This window comes from Bacillus rossius, chromosome 3, assembly GCF_032445375.1.
Source record: "Bacillus rossius redtenbacheri isolate Brsri chromosome 3, Brsri_v3, whole genome shotgun sequence".
Lineage (NCBI taxonomy): Eukaryota > Metazoa > Arthropoda > Insecta > Phasmatodea > Bacillidae > Bacillus > Bacillus rossius.
In genome coordinates this window covers 121,613,256-121,628,839 of record NC_086332.1, presented here as the reverse complement: position 1 = coordinate 121,628,839, position 15,584 = coordinate 121,613,256, and the positions used below count along the sequence as shown (strand labels likewise).

The following is a 15,584-nucleotide window of genomic DNA, read 5'->3' as shown; positions in this document are numbered from 1 at the left end:
ATGTGAGGAAGGTAAAGGATGACCTTGCCAGAGATGAGATGCAAGGTGTCGAGAAGGCGTGGGAGAGATTTAATAAATGCCTGATTGAGCTGCACAGGAGGTGTTAGGAATAATGAGCAATAAAAGGAAATGGAAGGAAACTAATACCATGGTGTAATGAGAGAGCAAGAGAAGCAGTGAAGGAGAAGAACAAAGCCTTCAGAAGATGGTTTAAAAGAAGGTGTTCCATCACAGAAAAGGAGTATAAAGAAAGGAAGAGAGAAGCAAAGAAAGTGTTAGAAGAGGAGGGAAAGAAATGAATGCAAAAATGGACAGAGATGATAGAAAAAGATGTAGAAGGAAGTAAGAAACTATTATACAGACAAGTATGAAGTAGGAGGAAAGAAAAGGGTCAGAAAGTTAAAATGATAAATGAAGATGGAAGAATGGTGAAGATGGAAGAAGAGGAAAAGATACTGTGAGGTAATTACCGTATTGGTCCGAATATAAGGCGACCATTTTTACATAAACGAGAGATGCAAAAATTGGAAGTCGCCTTATTTTCGCACCCAAGACGTCAGAACCGCAAACATTAGTTCCAAGCTGAAAGCTACAGTAGAAACATTGTTTAACAAAACGTTCACGATTTTTTATATTAACTAAAACTTTGTTACCTCACACGGTAAAAACAATAAATCCACCTAATATTGCAGTAATTTACAATTGTTTGAAGTTGAAAATTAAAATATTTGTTCTTGAGTAAAAACGTGAATGTTGAAGCATCTCAAAATGGCAACCTTTTATTTCACAATTCATATTTGTACTTTGTGTACAATCGCGTGTTAACATTTACGGTAATTTATCTTCAGATTTTTAACTGAAATATTTGTACTAAAATATCACAGTTATTTTCAGAACGATTGTTTACGTTTACAAACATTTCGGATGTAATGTATGGAAATTCACGGCTGCCAACTGTCTTTCCACAATATTTCTTTGTTGTAAAACGAACATTGCCGAACACGCTCGAAGACGCCATATTAACAGGAATTTGGTACGTTGCTTCAAAAGCTATTTTAATAATCCACTCTTTATTTATGTAAAAACCTTTCATAATTATAATAGATTATTCTTTCAAATTCATAGAACAGACTCTCTCTGTCAGAGAGTAATATGGACAAATATACGCGGTCACGTAACCGAAGTTATTCATGGCCGTATGCTTCATCATGTCAGCTAGCCACTTGTTTTGTTCCGGCAAGATGCATTATTTGTTTGCTTTTTTTACGTTAAACACACTACTAAATAGTAATACACCTTGTTCTGTGGTAATACGTAGCTTAAGTCAAACGGAAAGTTAAATGCTGTATTTTAAGAGTGATTAATAGCCATTGTAAAAATTTTAAATTCGTAGATACAGTAAACTGTGAAAAATCAACAATCACACATGGGTGGAACGGCGGGGAACGAGCTCTAGACAAATAAACAGCTCTGAAGATGACAATTATGCAGCTTCATTAGAGTAAACACGAAAAAATTTCTAGTGTAATATTTAAAAGTGTAAATATTTTCTAATTGTTTTCTTTTGACTTTTAGGGTAGGCCATTCAAACTTATTTTAAATAAGTAAAGTGATAAATATAAATTAATTGTTATACATAAATGCAAAAACGATTTATCAACACAAAATGTATGTCTAATGAATTTTCACATTAATTTCTACCAAAAATTATTTTTACATTTGTTTGGCCTCCTGAAACTGCAGGTCGCCTTATATTCGGGGTCGCCTTATATTCGGGCCAATACGGTAGTTTGACAAACTGCTGAACCCAGACAGAAATGAAAAGGAAGAAGAAACAGATAAGCAGGACATATTTTCAGACTTGTATGATGAGGATATCACATGGAAAGATGTAGAGGAAGCACTGAAAAGGATGAAGAATGGCAAAGCTCCAGGGATGGATGAGATAAAAGTAGAAATGATAAGAGCAGTAGGAGAAGTATGAATTCATTGGCTGCATAGAATGATGTGGTGTATTTGGAAAGAAAAATGCTTACCAGAGGACTGGAGTAAAGGGGTAATAGTGCCAGTGTTTAAGAAAGGAGACAGGAAAAGATGTGAGAAGTATAGGGGGATCACTTTAATGTGCCACTGTTAAAGGAGTATGAAAAGATGTTGGAAAAGAAGTTAAGGAAGGACATGGCAGGAAAATGGCATGAGGAGCAGGCGTGTAGGAACTGGGAGGGGGGGGGGCGACCCAGACGACTGCCCGGCCATAACATTTCATGGCCGGGCAAAGTGATGGTTTTGCCCGGCCATTGCATCAGATGAACAAGAGACATTGTCTTCATTGCAATGCTAAGTGGTTTTGTGGGATTTTCTTGTCTGTGTGTTACTTTATTCTTAAAATAAATTAAGACTTTTTGATAAGTGTACAGGCACAATAAATACGGCATCATCGAGTATGCCAGCGCAAAATTCGGGAACGTTGAACGAAGGTACAGCGTAAATGAGCGGGAATGTCTGGGTGTAGTGTGGGCCCTCAGGAAGTATCGGCCGCACCTGGAGTGTCAGCATTTCATAATACAAACAGACAACCAATGCTTGAAATGGCTGGCCGCGATGCAGGGACGGCGGTCGAAACTGACGTGGTGGGCCAAGACGTTACAAGCGCTGGATTTTACCGTCGAACACGTCGCCGGGAAACAAAATGAGTTGGCCGACGAATTGTCACGTCACCCGGATGACAGCGTGGAGGCGCGGGACGACATGGACTGGGACGAGCTCTTACTACCTGCAAGTGGCATGCCGACACAGCGGCGGCACTGTGCGCCATCACGGACGTGAGCCAACCTCCCACCCTACCACCAGGCGCGGAGTTGGGGACCGACACTCACAGGAGCTGATACGGCGGTGCGGTGAGGCGGCGCGTGCACGACCGACCGCTGCAAGCACCCCGCGGGCACACAACAACCGTGGCGGCCGTTCGCACCTGCAGGAACAAGGCGCGATATATTCAACCTGTTACACGTGGACCGACTTGCCGGGCATCCGGGTACCGACCAGACCATTCCTGCAGTACGAGACCTCTTCTTCTGGCCGGGTTCAAACAAATACGTGAGGAACGCTGTGCGAGGGTGTCGGCACTGCCAGTGACGGAAGACGCGGCGGACAGATGGCCGGGCGCAGCAGGTACCACATCAACCCGCTGAGCCGTTCCACACGATTGCCCTGGACTTGATGGGGCCGTACCCGAGGACGGCACGAGGGAAGCTGTTTTTGCTGGTCGTCACAGACTGTTTTACGTGTTGGGTCAAGGCTTTATCGCTGGCAAACTGCCGCGCGGGCACTATTGCGCGAGCCCTGGAAACCGAATTCTTCCCGCGTTGGAGCTACCCGCGCGTCCTTTTAAACGACAACGCATCACAGTTCTCGGGACGGAAGTGGAATGAATTATATGGAAAATGGCGGGTTACACCGCATACCACGCCGGTATACCACCCCCGAGCCAACCCCACTGAAAGACATAATCAAGATATTAAGATGCAGCTGAGGCTCATACTGGGGGAAGATCACACGCAGTGGGATACTCACATTCCAGACATCACCTACTGCTACGACGCCGCGTCAACACAGTCACCGGTGAATCCCTAGCTACCCTCGTTCAGAAGCGACTCTCCCCCTACGCGGCCAATACCGAGTGCAGGGCGGTGAAAGAGAAGACTCGGAGAACACCCCGGTAGCGCGCACGCGTTGCATCGCGAGGATACATGACGAAGCCCGGCGCAGACAAGCGAATTACCAGGCCCAACACACGCCTGTCACGACACGACCGCCACCGGCATTGAACCCCGGCATGATGGTCTACGCGCGCCTGCACACGCTCTCGGACGGAAGCCGGTACTTTTGCGCGGGACTCGCGCCCAGCGGACCGGACCTGTTCCTGTGGTACGTGTGCTAGGACCCACTACGGTCATAATCAAGTTACCGAGCGGGCGTACTGCGAAATATCACCGGGATAGTGTGTGAATCGCACACGAGTATGAAGCGGAACGAGACAGCGGGTCAGCGACATGCAGGTCCAGAAGCGTCCACCTCCACAGGCAGTCAGGAACCATATTTCCGGGGATTCCTGGAGATGGGGACGCAGCCACCGATCACCGCCCCGCGCGCGACCGAGGCCGCTAGGCGGTTATTCGCGGAGTCGGAGGCAGAAGACACGCCCTTCCACGGGTTCCCTGAGGACACACCCCCACCATCAGTCTGGACACAGGACGATAAGGACGAACGGTCCAGAACGCCCGACCACAACGAGATACTATGGCCTTTCCACTACTCCATAGAGGACTCAGACTTCAGAGTAACGGTAGAGGAACCCGCCGAACCCGAAACGAACACGCCAGGAGAAGGGGTGCCAGAACCGACTTCCGGGTACAACTTACGCCCCCGTCGGGCCCCACAGGACCCTAGCTGTTGTATGGTTCATGGGACACGAGCCATGAGCAGCACCGGAAAGCAGAAGTAAACAGTGTCACACCCACCCAGCTGCCAGTGCGAGCTGTTGTCACATCAACCTACTTCAGGGAGGGGGGGAGGGGCAATTGACATTGTCCCGGGCTGAGCCCTTCTGAGCCCGATGTGCCACCACCTCCCCCCGTACAAGCTGCGAGTCCCCTCCTTCCACCACCACCCTCTACGACCACGGCGTTTAACCGTCCGCCGAAGAGTGTGTGAGTGTGTGAGTGTGTGAGTGTGTGAGTGTGTGAGTGTGTGTTATTGTGTGTGTGATTGTGTGTGTGTGATTGTGTGCATGTGTGTGTGTGTGCGTGTGTCGGCCCTGCCCACCAGTGTGACGTCAGTGCTCCGCTCCCGAGAGTTGCCGAGCGAGGACGAACGGGCAGTGAGAACATAGTGATACAGGGGGAAACGGGCCTCGCCACACACGGGCTACGTCACGGCCCTGAGAACAGAGTAGCCGGGTCCACATGCCCATTATACATGTGGTGGCGCCCTAAACTTCGACGAACATTGCGGTAGCAGTGCACAACACTTGAAGAATTTTACTGGCAACCAAAAATTCTGTTTAGGTTCATAAAATTTTACTCTCTATTATAATTGAATGAAATAAACTCAATCGAAAATGTTTACTGATTTAACTGATTTTTATTGTACACTGCCTAAAACTCACAGAACAATATGACTGCCTTCTTCCGACTAATATACCATTTCAGATTATTCACAAAAACATCAAAAAAAAAAGGTATGATTTATTGCATGGCTGCAAATTAAATCATAAGTTATAAAACTTGAGAATGTGGGTACCTTGCTTCTGTCCAGCATGTCCTTGGCTTCGTCAAGAGCCTTCAGGTACTGCAGCCACTCGTCATCCAAGGTCCCCGCCTTCTCGCTCACCTCCTCCGGGATCTGCACCTCGTACTTGCCTGCACACACCTCCACATTACCTACTACACTCGTCTGCAACCCACTCCACAAGGTGCTTGTTTCCACCTGTTACCAACAGTTTCACTGGGCGGTAAAACAAACTTGTATATTGCGCATAATTTGATGATTTTAAAAAATTGCATCTGTAATACAGCAAAAAAACTGTAGATCTATATTCTATTCTGTAGTGTAATACTTGCGATATCCACAATAGTTGCACTTTTAAGAATATTTGTGATGTTAGCAATAGCATGCCACAGTGCTGTTGTGTGACAAATCCTGTACGTAGACACAATGTGTAACTTCTGTTTTGGTAGGTGATGGAAAAATCATTAAAAAAAAATACTAACAATAATAAAACAGATATATCTGTACATCCAAGCACACAACAAATCAGTCGTAGTAAAATTCAGAGATCAAAGAGGTTCACAAATTTTAAGAAACCCTGAAGCTCAATTTAAGACAAAGAAAAACTGCTGAAATTAAATAATTACCTTAACTATAGATTAGTTATGAGTGCACATTAAGATTTTTATTGTAAACTACCCTTAAATATTTACAATGCAGGGTAGCACTGGAATATTGGTGATGGAATTACTGATGGCTGGAGAGACAACACACGGTGGGGAATGTCCCGAGGGTCGTGACGTCACAGCGGCAGTGGCACAGGCAGCAGGGTCGTTGCCCCGTGAGGACACCCTGGGCTTAGGGCTCTGGGATGCCACTAACTGAACAAGATGGATGATTGGCACCTAGCACAAAGGTGCTGGGCCTAGCCAGCCCAGTGGAGAGTTGCAAACACACTGTCGCTGTGCCCAAGGTCACCGCTGGATGTGCAGCCTCTCGACTATTAGACTCTTCAATGTCCCACTGCTCCCATCGGCGGCACGGATGCACATCAATGGGGCGGTGGCACGTCATAATGGCCTTCGTAGACTCGAGGAGTCACAGAGGGTCGCCTTCAATATTTATTCACATTTACTACAAATTCTTAATCTAATATACTTTGTCGAACATTTCATTTATAAATGTGATGAAATGTTCAAATTTTCTGAACTCTTAAAATTAACTTTGCTAAAATAAACATGATACTATTCGCTCAGCACATTTTTTTTATTTACAATCATTCTAGTGTTATTTCATTACAGCTATACTGCAACATACAAAATTTTGAAAAAATATATAACACTCAAGTTTATACTGAATGAAAAAACTTTAGAATATTATTTCCTTGCGTACTTCTAGTACGAACGAAATTACATTTAAAAAGAAAACATATTTGTATATGCAAGTCTAGTACTGGTATTACACATAAATGCTACTGTAAAACATATAAATATTTACTGTATAAGCAACTACAATGTTAATAACTGTAATGTCAACACTTGTAAAGTCAATATTCACAATGTAAATATTATCAGTGCATCACCAACAATTACAATATTTTATGGGAGCAATAGGCCTATAACCCAGCATTATCATTTTCACATATTGAACCAATTAAAAAAGTGAATCCAGTGCAGCTCCATCAGACAGTAAGATAACCAGCATATTCTACACCCATCACTCACTTAACACGTCTAATTCATTCTTAGAAATGCTCATGTTATTCGTAATAGAGTAATCTGAAGCATTAGTTTCCATAAATAGCAAGGCTAATTTATTAAATGTGTTCCAAAATTGTGTAGGAAAATATAATTAAAGTAATATTAATGCGTTGAATAACACTCAACTATAAATATGTCAAACCATTTATCTTCATATGCCTCCCATCGCACTTTGTATGACAAATACGACACCGCGTAATGGGAGATACGTGGTTATGTACTTCATCGTCAGTCGGCTGGCTGACTTAGCCACCCGTCGCGTACCTTTCCAAATCATCCTTTACTGACAGTGAAACCAATATTACTGTCCGGATAGTTACATTTTAATTTTTCAAAAATTAAAGTGCTTATTCGTGTATCACCGCCTGGTTCACACCAATCCTGTCAAGCCAATGATTTTTTTTTCATGCAACATTCATTTAACAACCTTTTCCACGTGAATCATCTGTTCATTTCTGTTCCAGTATTTAATGTCAAATATATTCCCGCTAGTACAACTAACAGCATCAGACTTATATAAACTGTTGGTAAGAGTCCTTATTTCATACGATTGTGCTCACAGTTGACTTGTTTAAAACTAAAGTGCGACCAACATAGTTTTAACACAATCTGCGCACCGTAATACTTCTAGTTTTGTCTCAAATACTTGAACACGATGCATTATTAGTGATCAAGCACTTACAGTTACCGGCAGCTGAATGGGCAGTTTTTGCTTTTGTTTGAGTGAATTCCCCGCCACTGGCTAGACTGAGTTCTTGGCCCGGTTGTGGCCAGGCGACAACGGTACGGCATAGCGGATTAGCGGCATATGCGCGGACGTAAAAACATTTGGTCCTTGTAACAACCCATGCAATCCAGTAATAATAATTTGTTGTCAAGTTTTTTGTCTTATTTCAGGTTAGATATAAAAAAATTTCCTTTCAGAAGTTATTGTGAACGTAATTCACCGGGTTTATTGTTTTTATTTTTAAAAAGCATAATTTATATTTTTGAAGTATTTTTTTTTTGCCGTCTTCTTTGTGTGGGAAGGCATATTGACATAATTCTCCTTCGTTATTTCCATGACCGAAGCTTTGTTTCACACGCTAGGCGAAGGGAAGGAAGGCTGTAAGCTCAGTCATTGTCCGAGCACCGGGCCGAGCGGTCCTTGTTCGGGCAGCGGGCCGAGCAGGCCGTGGTCAGGCGATGGCTCCGTGTTTTCTCCTTTCTGGATGTACAGTTGAATTTTTTTTTTTTGTGTTCTGTTGTACGGAATATATTGTGATTTTTATATAAATAAAAAACCAAAAATTTAATACATAGAACATTGCGTATAATTACTTTGTGACCTGCTACCAACCAGTATGTTCACTTCATCACCTAATTTTGAGCTAGCCGGAGGTGGTGAGTGGTAACATCCTTTACACTCCATAGCCGCAATTAAACTTGCCATAGCTGATGTTTGCACAACAGCCGATAGCGTAGTCAGTCCTGCGCGCGCATCTCTTCCCCCCTTGTTTGGCTAACTGTATCCCACTGCACATCTGTTGTTCGTGGCGTCGTTACCGACTTTTTTTTTCCTGCCGAGATTTTGTGCTAACTGAAATTTACAGACATGCTATTCAAGACTGGGGCAGTAAAATTCACATTGCGCTAAATGAACCCGTACAATCTGAAGACGTGCTAAGTGAGGGACAGGAGTACAAAGGTTTAATTTTTAACCTACAGTCATAATTCTTTCTCATTTTGCAATTTCTTTTATGTGCAGGTTCTTCCGACATATTGAACTAAAACAGCAAGCATCATGTACCACAGGATCAAGCCAACAGAATCATGCCATCAGGATTTTTCGACATACTGAGCGAAAACGGTAAGCATTATGTACCACAGGATCAAGCCTTCAGGATCCAGAGATAAACTTGGATACATGAAACACCAGCCATATAAAACACAGAATATACAACGGCTCTAATCAAATAATTCCCTGGAAAGACTCCAAAATTTAATGTGTCAGTTACTTCAGTGCACAGCACGTATTCCTCACAGAAAATGAACGAGGTTAATAATTCAATTCAAATTTTGACTCCCATGACACTCGTTCGTTACAAAGTGACTCAAAATAGTAGGTACTTAAATGGAATCTTACAAAACAAACATTTCTTAATACAATTACTTATTCCAATAAAGCTACAAACACAAAATGTAAGAATTAAAAATTCCTTACAACTGCAGTAATCATTATTTAAACTAATTTCATTAGTACAACAACACCTACATTGTCTAAAGTTATCCAAAAAAATCAAAAAAACCACACGGGTAAACATAAACAATAATGTCGGCGATTGTGTGAATACATAGGTATTGTAATGTAAGTTGTAAACATTTATTTGTTCAAAAACCAGTAGAAATTAAGAAACCTTCCTTGCAGGGTTAATTCAGGAACAACTCTAGTATATGGAAAACATTTAACGTGGGTAAATAATGAATGGCAACAGCAGTGTAAAAGCACAGGTATTTTAATGTAAGACATAAAATTTTATTTTTTCCACACGCTAGTAGTAATTACAAAACCATACCTCAGGAGTAAATTTAGAGACATGTGTTGTAAGTGAAAACCATGTTTTCCGGGTTTTTTTTCTTTCTGTTCTAAAAAGCCGCAACGTCCGATAATTACCTGTTCCTGTAAAATTAAGTTTTCAAAGTTCAAATTCAACATCGTCCTGTAGAAATTTTTGTTTATTTAATTATATAAGCAAGTGTAGTTTCGCATTTGTACTTTTAAATGCTCCTTAGCTGTTTAGCTTAGTTTATGCAATGGGTCATTGCTTTCTTGTATGCCATAGTTGTTTGTCTACACTTACATGTGTGAACTTGCAAGTTTACTGCGACACAGATTGCCTTGTTCGCTGCCGTAGTTTGTTTTGAAGTTAGTTTATGTAATATTTGTCTACCTTGCTTGGTCTTATAGCACAGTTAGGCTACATGGTAAAATTATCTTTCAATTGTGGCATGGTATTCTATGTATTCATATGTTTTGCTTGATCAGCTTCTCTTTGCTGATGTTGTGCGATAGATGGTGCCATTTTGCACTTCATAGTGACTTTGAATGATTTTGCGGTGAGTTTTTAACTGTCCAATTATGTGAACCAGAAGTCACATGTTACAGCGAGCAACTTGCATAATTTTATACGAGCCTTGCGTGGTTCTTGTAAGTTGAGTTATTTGAAAGTGCAAGCTATACTTAAAACATTTTATCAAATATAAACTTTGGTGTTTTCTCAGTTATTCATTGTATTAAGGGAACTGAACATCAAATTAAATTTTTTGTGAACTGGGTGTTGTGCCTGTGTGTTTAGGAAACGAGGAGCTCTTGTATAAGAAAATCGTTAACTCAAGCTGCAGTCTTGTTTTTTGAATGTTTCCACACCCTAAATGTAACCAGGCCCACAAGTAATAGCAAGCTCATATTCACTTTTCTCAACTTTTACGCTGCACTGTGTTCAACTTAATCTAATAAGGAGTGCTTGCCTTGTTTTATCATGCTTTGATCACACTGAAATATGGGCTGAATATTTTGCAATGATTGTATGTAAACTTTACTGACATGCTTTAAGAAACTTATTTTTCCTAAATGTGTAGTAACTAGAACAGAATTATAGTGTGTACTGTTGGCATAGATATTATGTTTTCCTTTCCACAGATGCAATCGTTCTTTCTTTCAGATTTGAAGTAACACGAAAACTAGGTCATATGGTTGACCACATGTTTATTGTTTTTCTAGGAAGTTAGTGATATAAAGTACACTGAGGCAGGATTCGAACATACGGTTTCCCCTTCCTTAATTCCATGATAAAAGAGACAAAAGATCATATACTGGTCATGTTTTCACTGTGACAGGTGCAGCTACATTTTGAGAATCCAAGAACAAACGAATGGTTGCTCTGTCACACATGGAAGTTGAATACATGGCAATGTCTGAAGCGGCTAAAGAGGATGTTTTCACTAAAAGTCGCCAAAAGAAAACTGTTCAGGAGAAACTAATCAATTGTGATACCAAACACCAACCAAGGTGAAAAAAAATTGGCAAACTATTCTATTCTTTCACAAAAGAACCAAACATATTGATGTGTATCATAATTTTGTGAAAAATTCTGTTGAAAACAAACAATTTGTATTTAATTATCTTCCCTCAGAAGAAATAGTTGCGGGTATTCCCACCAACCCACTCTGCACAAAACAACATGATGTGTGTCCGATGGAAAAATACAGTGAACAACTCTGACTCTATATAATCCTCCAGTGTTATTGTGTTATATTCACGCATTTCTAATTTCTATACATGCAGGTGTAGCTTTAAGATTTATAACACAAAAAATCTGCTCAAATTAAATGCAGTGACATATTCAACAAAGATTATAGCAATATTACCTAAGACATTAAAATATTCTTCAAAGCTATGCAATATTAACTCTTTTTCAGGTAATTCTTGAACCAAATTATTATGGTAAATGATGCGATCCTGAAGATCCTTCAGTGTCTCTGGTTCCTTGTTAACCCTGTAAACAAAAGATTTATATATGTAATACTCTCATGTATAATGTCTCTCAATAAAAAAACCAAAATTACAAATCAGTGAACAGTAGCTGACGGGTATTGTGTACAGGCACCAAGGCAATGAAACCTCCTAGACTCTAACGCTTGATGCTTATAATTTGTATCATGTCAGGGCCTTAGGTTCAACCAGTAACCCTCACACAAGTGATTGGTGTTCGTAATGATTGCTCTGATCATGGCAAGTGTTTTGCATCTGGTTCAAACTGCCATTAATTGAATTTACTTTGTGTTCATTGTGTTGTGAACTAATTTCTTAAGTTACAAAGTTGCAACAACTGTGTTTATTCCAAATTAATAAAAATTCTGTGAAAGCTTAAATGATTTTCATGTATAGTATCAGCTACATTTGCATTGAATAAATCAAATTATAAAACTGTGATCATTTTGTTTTCAGAAAACTTCATTGCACAGAAACTTCTTGTTCTATATTTTCATAGCATGTACTGAAAGTATACAGTTATTTTTTTTGACCTCTTCTATTAAGTGAAGATACTGAATTTTTAACTGATCATACCTGACATAGCACAGATTTGTACCATTCTTCAAGATATTTTGAATACATACGCAGCACATAGTTTCTTCAGAAATTAGTTATGATCCCACCTAATTGCTTGAAAAAAATTATTACTTTTTAAATTATAAGTGTATTTCCAAATTACATATTATTATCAAATTGGGAATAATATACATATATAAATGTTGTAATATGTATGAGCAAGACATTTTTCACATGGCATTGTGTTGTAAAGATTGACCAAAAACACTGATACAACTGGTACAGTGGTGCAAGATGGCATCAAGAATTTGAAATAGGTGAATATAGCACAGTGAAAGCTTTGTGTGCTGGCATGTTGCAAAATGTTCGCAGTTCAGGCCAAGAGAGCAGATATAAGAGCTGAACCAGGTGACCTCAGAAGTCAACCAAGGCTGCTATTTCCTAGAGTTCTTGAAGATGGTGTGCCGTAATCATTGGATGTCCTGTCTTCATTTAGCTTCAGCATAACTATTAAGGTACGGACTATTTTGAGTGGCTCATTATCCCCTTGCTTATTAACTCCCTTTGAAACATCGGGCAAACTATTAAATGTGTTATACTAATAAAATCCTCTCCAGTAGCTCTACCAAATGACTATCATGATTCCAAAAAGGTATGAATATTCCTACAAAGAACATAACTATTTCAACATGATAAACTAGATGATTGCCAAAGAATGCTTTCATTATTCACAGAAAATTTAGTTAGGACCGTTCTTACCATTCTCCTGAATAACCTACTCATAACTTCCTGCAGAGTAAAGATACCTGCTTGTTTACCTGAGACTGGAGCTTTACTGTTAGTGTTTATATTCTGAGTCAATGCCCAGAACCTGTTAACTTTGAGTTGGGCACTTGATAGTTATTCTGATTGGTCATTAAATCAACACATTATAGAATGTAATAAAATATATAGTCATAATACAAATGATTGGTTGAGAAAATAACAATGAACACAAACATTTGATTATCTGTAGTTTTCATCACAAAAGATTTTGTACACAGAATGGTGTAACAGCATGCCTGATACCACAGTAGAACCCTGTTATAATGTTTATCAAGGGAGCACAAGAAAAAAACATTATAAGCAGGAAAACGTTATAAGCAGGAAATCTCAATTTAGCACTTAACAATGTTCGAGCTTTGTACCAATGGACTCACCAAGCTATGTAAACAACTTTAATGTTAAAACCAAAGATAGTATACTTGATACATTAATTATCTGAAACAAGCCAACAATTTTTCAACTTCGTCTTGTTCCCTGGTTAAATTTTGTTTGTCTTTAAACAAAGATACACTGCCACATTTTTTGTAAAATTGTCTCGCGATTCATGATGACAACATTAAGAGTGAGAACGTCTACTCCTTCGCCACCTGAAAATGTTTAATTTTGGGATTCCAACGTATGAATGAAAAAAAAAAATTATTTGTAAGCAATAGAAAACACTTGTAGTTATGCCCTCGCTCAATGATTGGCAACTTAAATATTGTAGGACTATGTACGTGCATCTGAATACCCACTGGAATGGCAAGGAAGAGAAGAGTTGACTAAGGGTGCCAACTGACACGTAACTATGAACATTGTGTACCTTCAGTATATTGCATAAAATTGTATTTTAACAAACTTCATGTATTGTATGGCAGAGATTGTAAACATAAACATATATAAAGGAAACTTTTTATCGTAAGTGTAGGAATAATTTGGTTTTAAAACATATTTTCCCCATTTATTGAATGTTAGAAAGCAAACATTATAAGCGGGAAATAACACTATTTATGAACGTTATATGTAGTGATGGGTCGAGACTCGAAAAATCGAGCGAGTCGAGTCGAGCCGGCGAAATTAAACTCGACTCGAAAACCGAGTTGATTATGATCATGTCCTCGAGTCTCGTCAAAGTTTAGTTTTTGGCTCGACCATAATGTTGCACAATTTCCAATCGTGAAGGTACTTATCTGAAACCATGGACTTTAAAATAAAATAAAATGTATTATTTAGGCCTACCTAGTGGAAAACCTCTGATCCAACACTGAAAACCTTGAAAATAAGTTCGGAATATTATTTATTTTCGATCGTGTATAACCGCAAACAGTGCATCCCATCATTCAATATGCACTTAATATGTCTAATTCCAACAAAATACCTTTATTTAACTATAACGGAATTAAAAAATGTTCTCTAGATTCAGTCATGAACAAGACCGCGAACATCGTTAATATTTGGGCAGCTTTGGAAGTAAATAATATTTAATACTAAACACTAGATAGCCGCCATTTTAACTCTGGGCCAATGGCCTACGTAAGTCATCTTACAGCCACGGAATGTTGCCATTTTGACAAATCGATATCAACAATAATTGAAATCTCCAACCAGTTTTCCATGGCCGAACGGAAAATTGAGGCTGTTGATGTTTATGTTTAAACTTGAAAGTAATGTTTGCGTCGCCAGCGTCGTATTAATCATAAACGGTTTAGTATTAGTGGAATGGATATGTTTGTACGGCTTGGGACGTCACAAAGTGACGAACAGAAATCAAGAGCAGAGATTTGGGAATTTTTTGAAAAAATTGATCAGACAGCTAGATTCAAGTGCTGCAAAAAAATTTACAACACTCCGTCATCAACAACTTCAAGTCTGATTCGTCACTTGGATGTGCATTTTTACTTAAGTGTCAGTATGAAGATAAAAAAAAGACAAAAATCAAAATGTGTAGTGCAACCTTCAATAATTATATTATATTGAGAAATATTTAACTTATATTTATTTCGCTCATCATTCTGCCACTTGAACCTCGACAAATTTCCATGAGTTTGGCTCGAGTTCAACTCGAAGACAAATTTCTATGAGTTCGACTCGAGCTCGACTCGAAGATAAATTTCTTTGTTTAACTCGAACTCGACTCGATGCTGAAATAGGGTGACTCGACCCATCACTAGTTATATGCAGTAAATTAATACATTGTCCTTATGGGGGAAATATTGGGACTTTAAAAATATGACATTATAAGCAGGAAAACATTATATGCGGGAACATTATAACAGGGTTCTACAGTACTTTCATGTTTCCCATCTCAAGACTAAATGTAAATTAGAGATTTAAGTGCTTTGTTTCTTATTTATGTTGGTTTTTGCAATAGTAATTAATTATTTGTCATTAAATGTTATAAATTATCTGAAAATTGATTGAATGATGTTGTCTAAAACATACATTGCTTTGTGGATGAGAAAATGATACCTACTGAGTTGTGAGTATGCATTTTCAATCATATTTTCATTTTAATGATGGTAATTGCAATTTAATTTAACTAACCAAATGTATCAACATATTTTGTGTAACTAAGCACATGGTAAAATAAATATACTAACTAATATTAATTAAGAAAACAACTATGAAATTTGATACAGGCCTTCTGTTCCCAAAGTGCAATT

The 15,584-nt window shown here is 39.3% G+C and overlaps 1 protein-coding gene across 2 annotated transcripts in view; it reads right to left on the bottom strand.

Moving 5' to 3' along the window:
* LOC134531211 (dynein axonemal heavy chain 2) overlaps nucleotides 1-15,584 on the bottom strand; it is an 864,487-nt gene that overhangs the window by 658,602 nt on the left and 190,301 nt on the right. For both annotated transcript variants that reach the window (XM_063366870.1, XM_063366871.1), the window contains 2 exons: nucleotides 11,436-11,563; nucleotides 5,302-5,420 (listed from right to left, as the gene is read on the bottom strand). In XM_063366870.1, coding sequence (XP_063222940.1) covers nucleotides 5,302-5,420; nucleotides 11,436-11,563 — 247 coding nt within the window. The remainder of the gene's footprint in view (nucleotides 1-5,301; nucleotides 5,421-11,435; nucleotides 11,564-15,584) is intronic.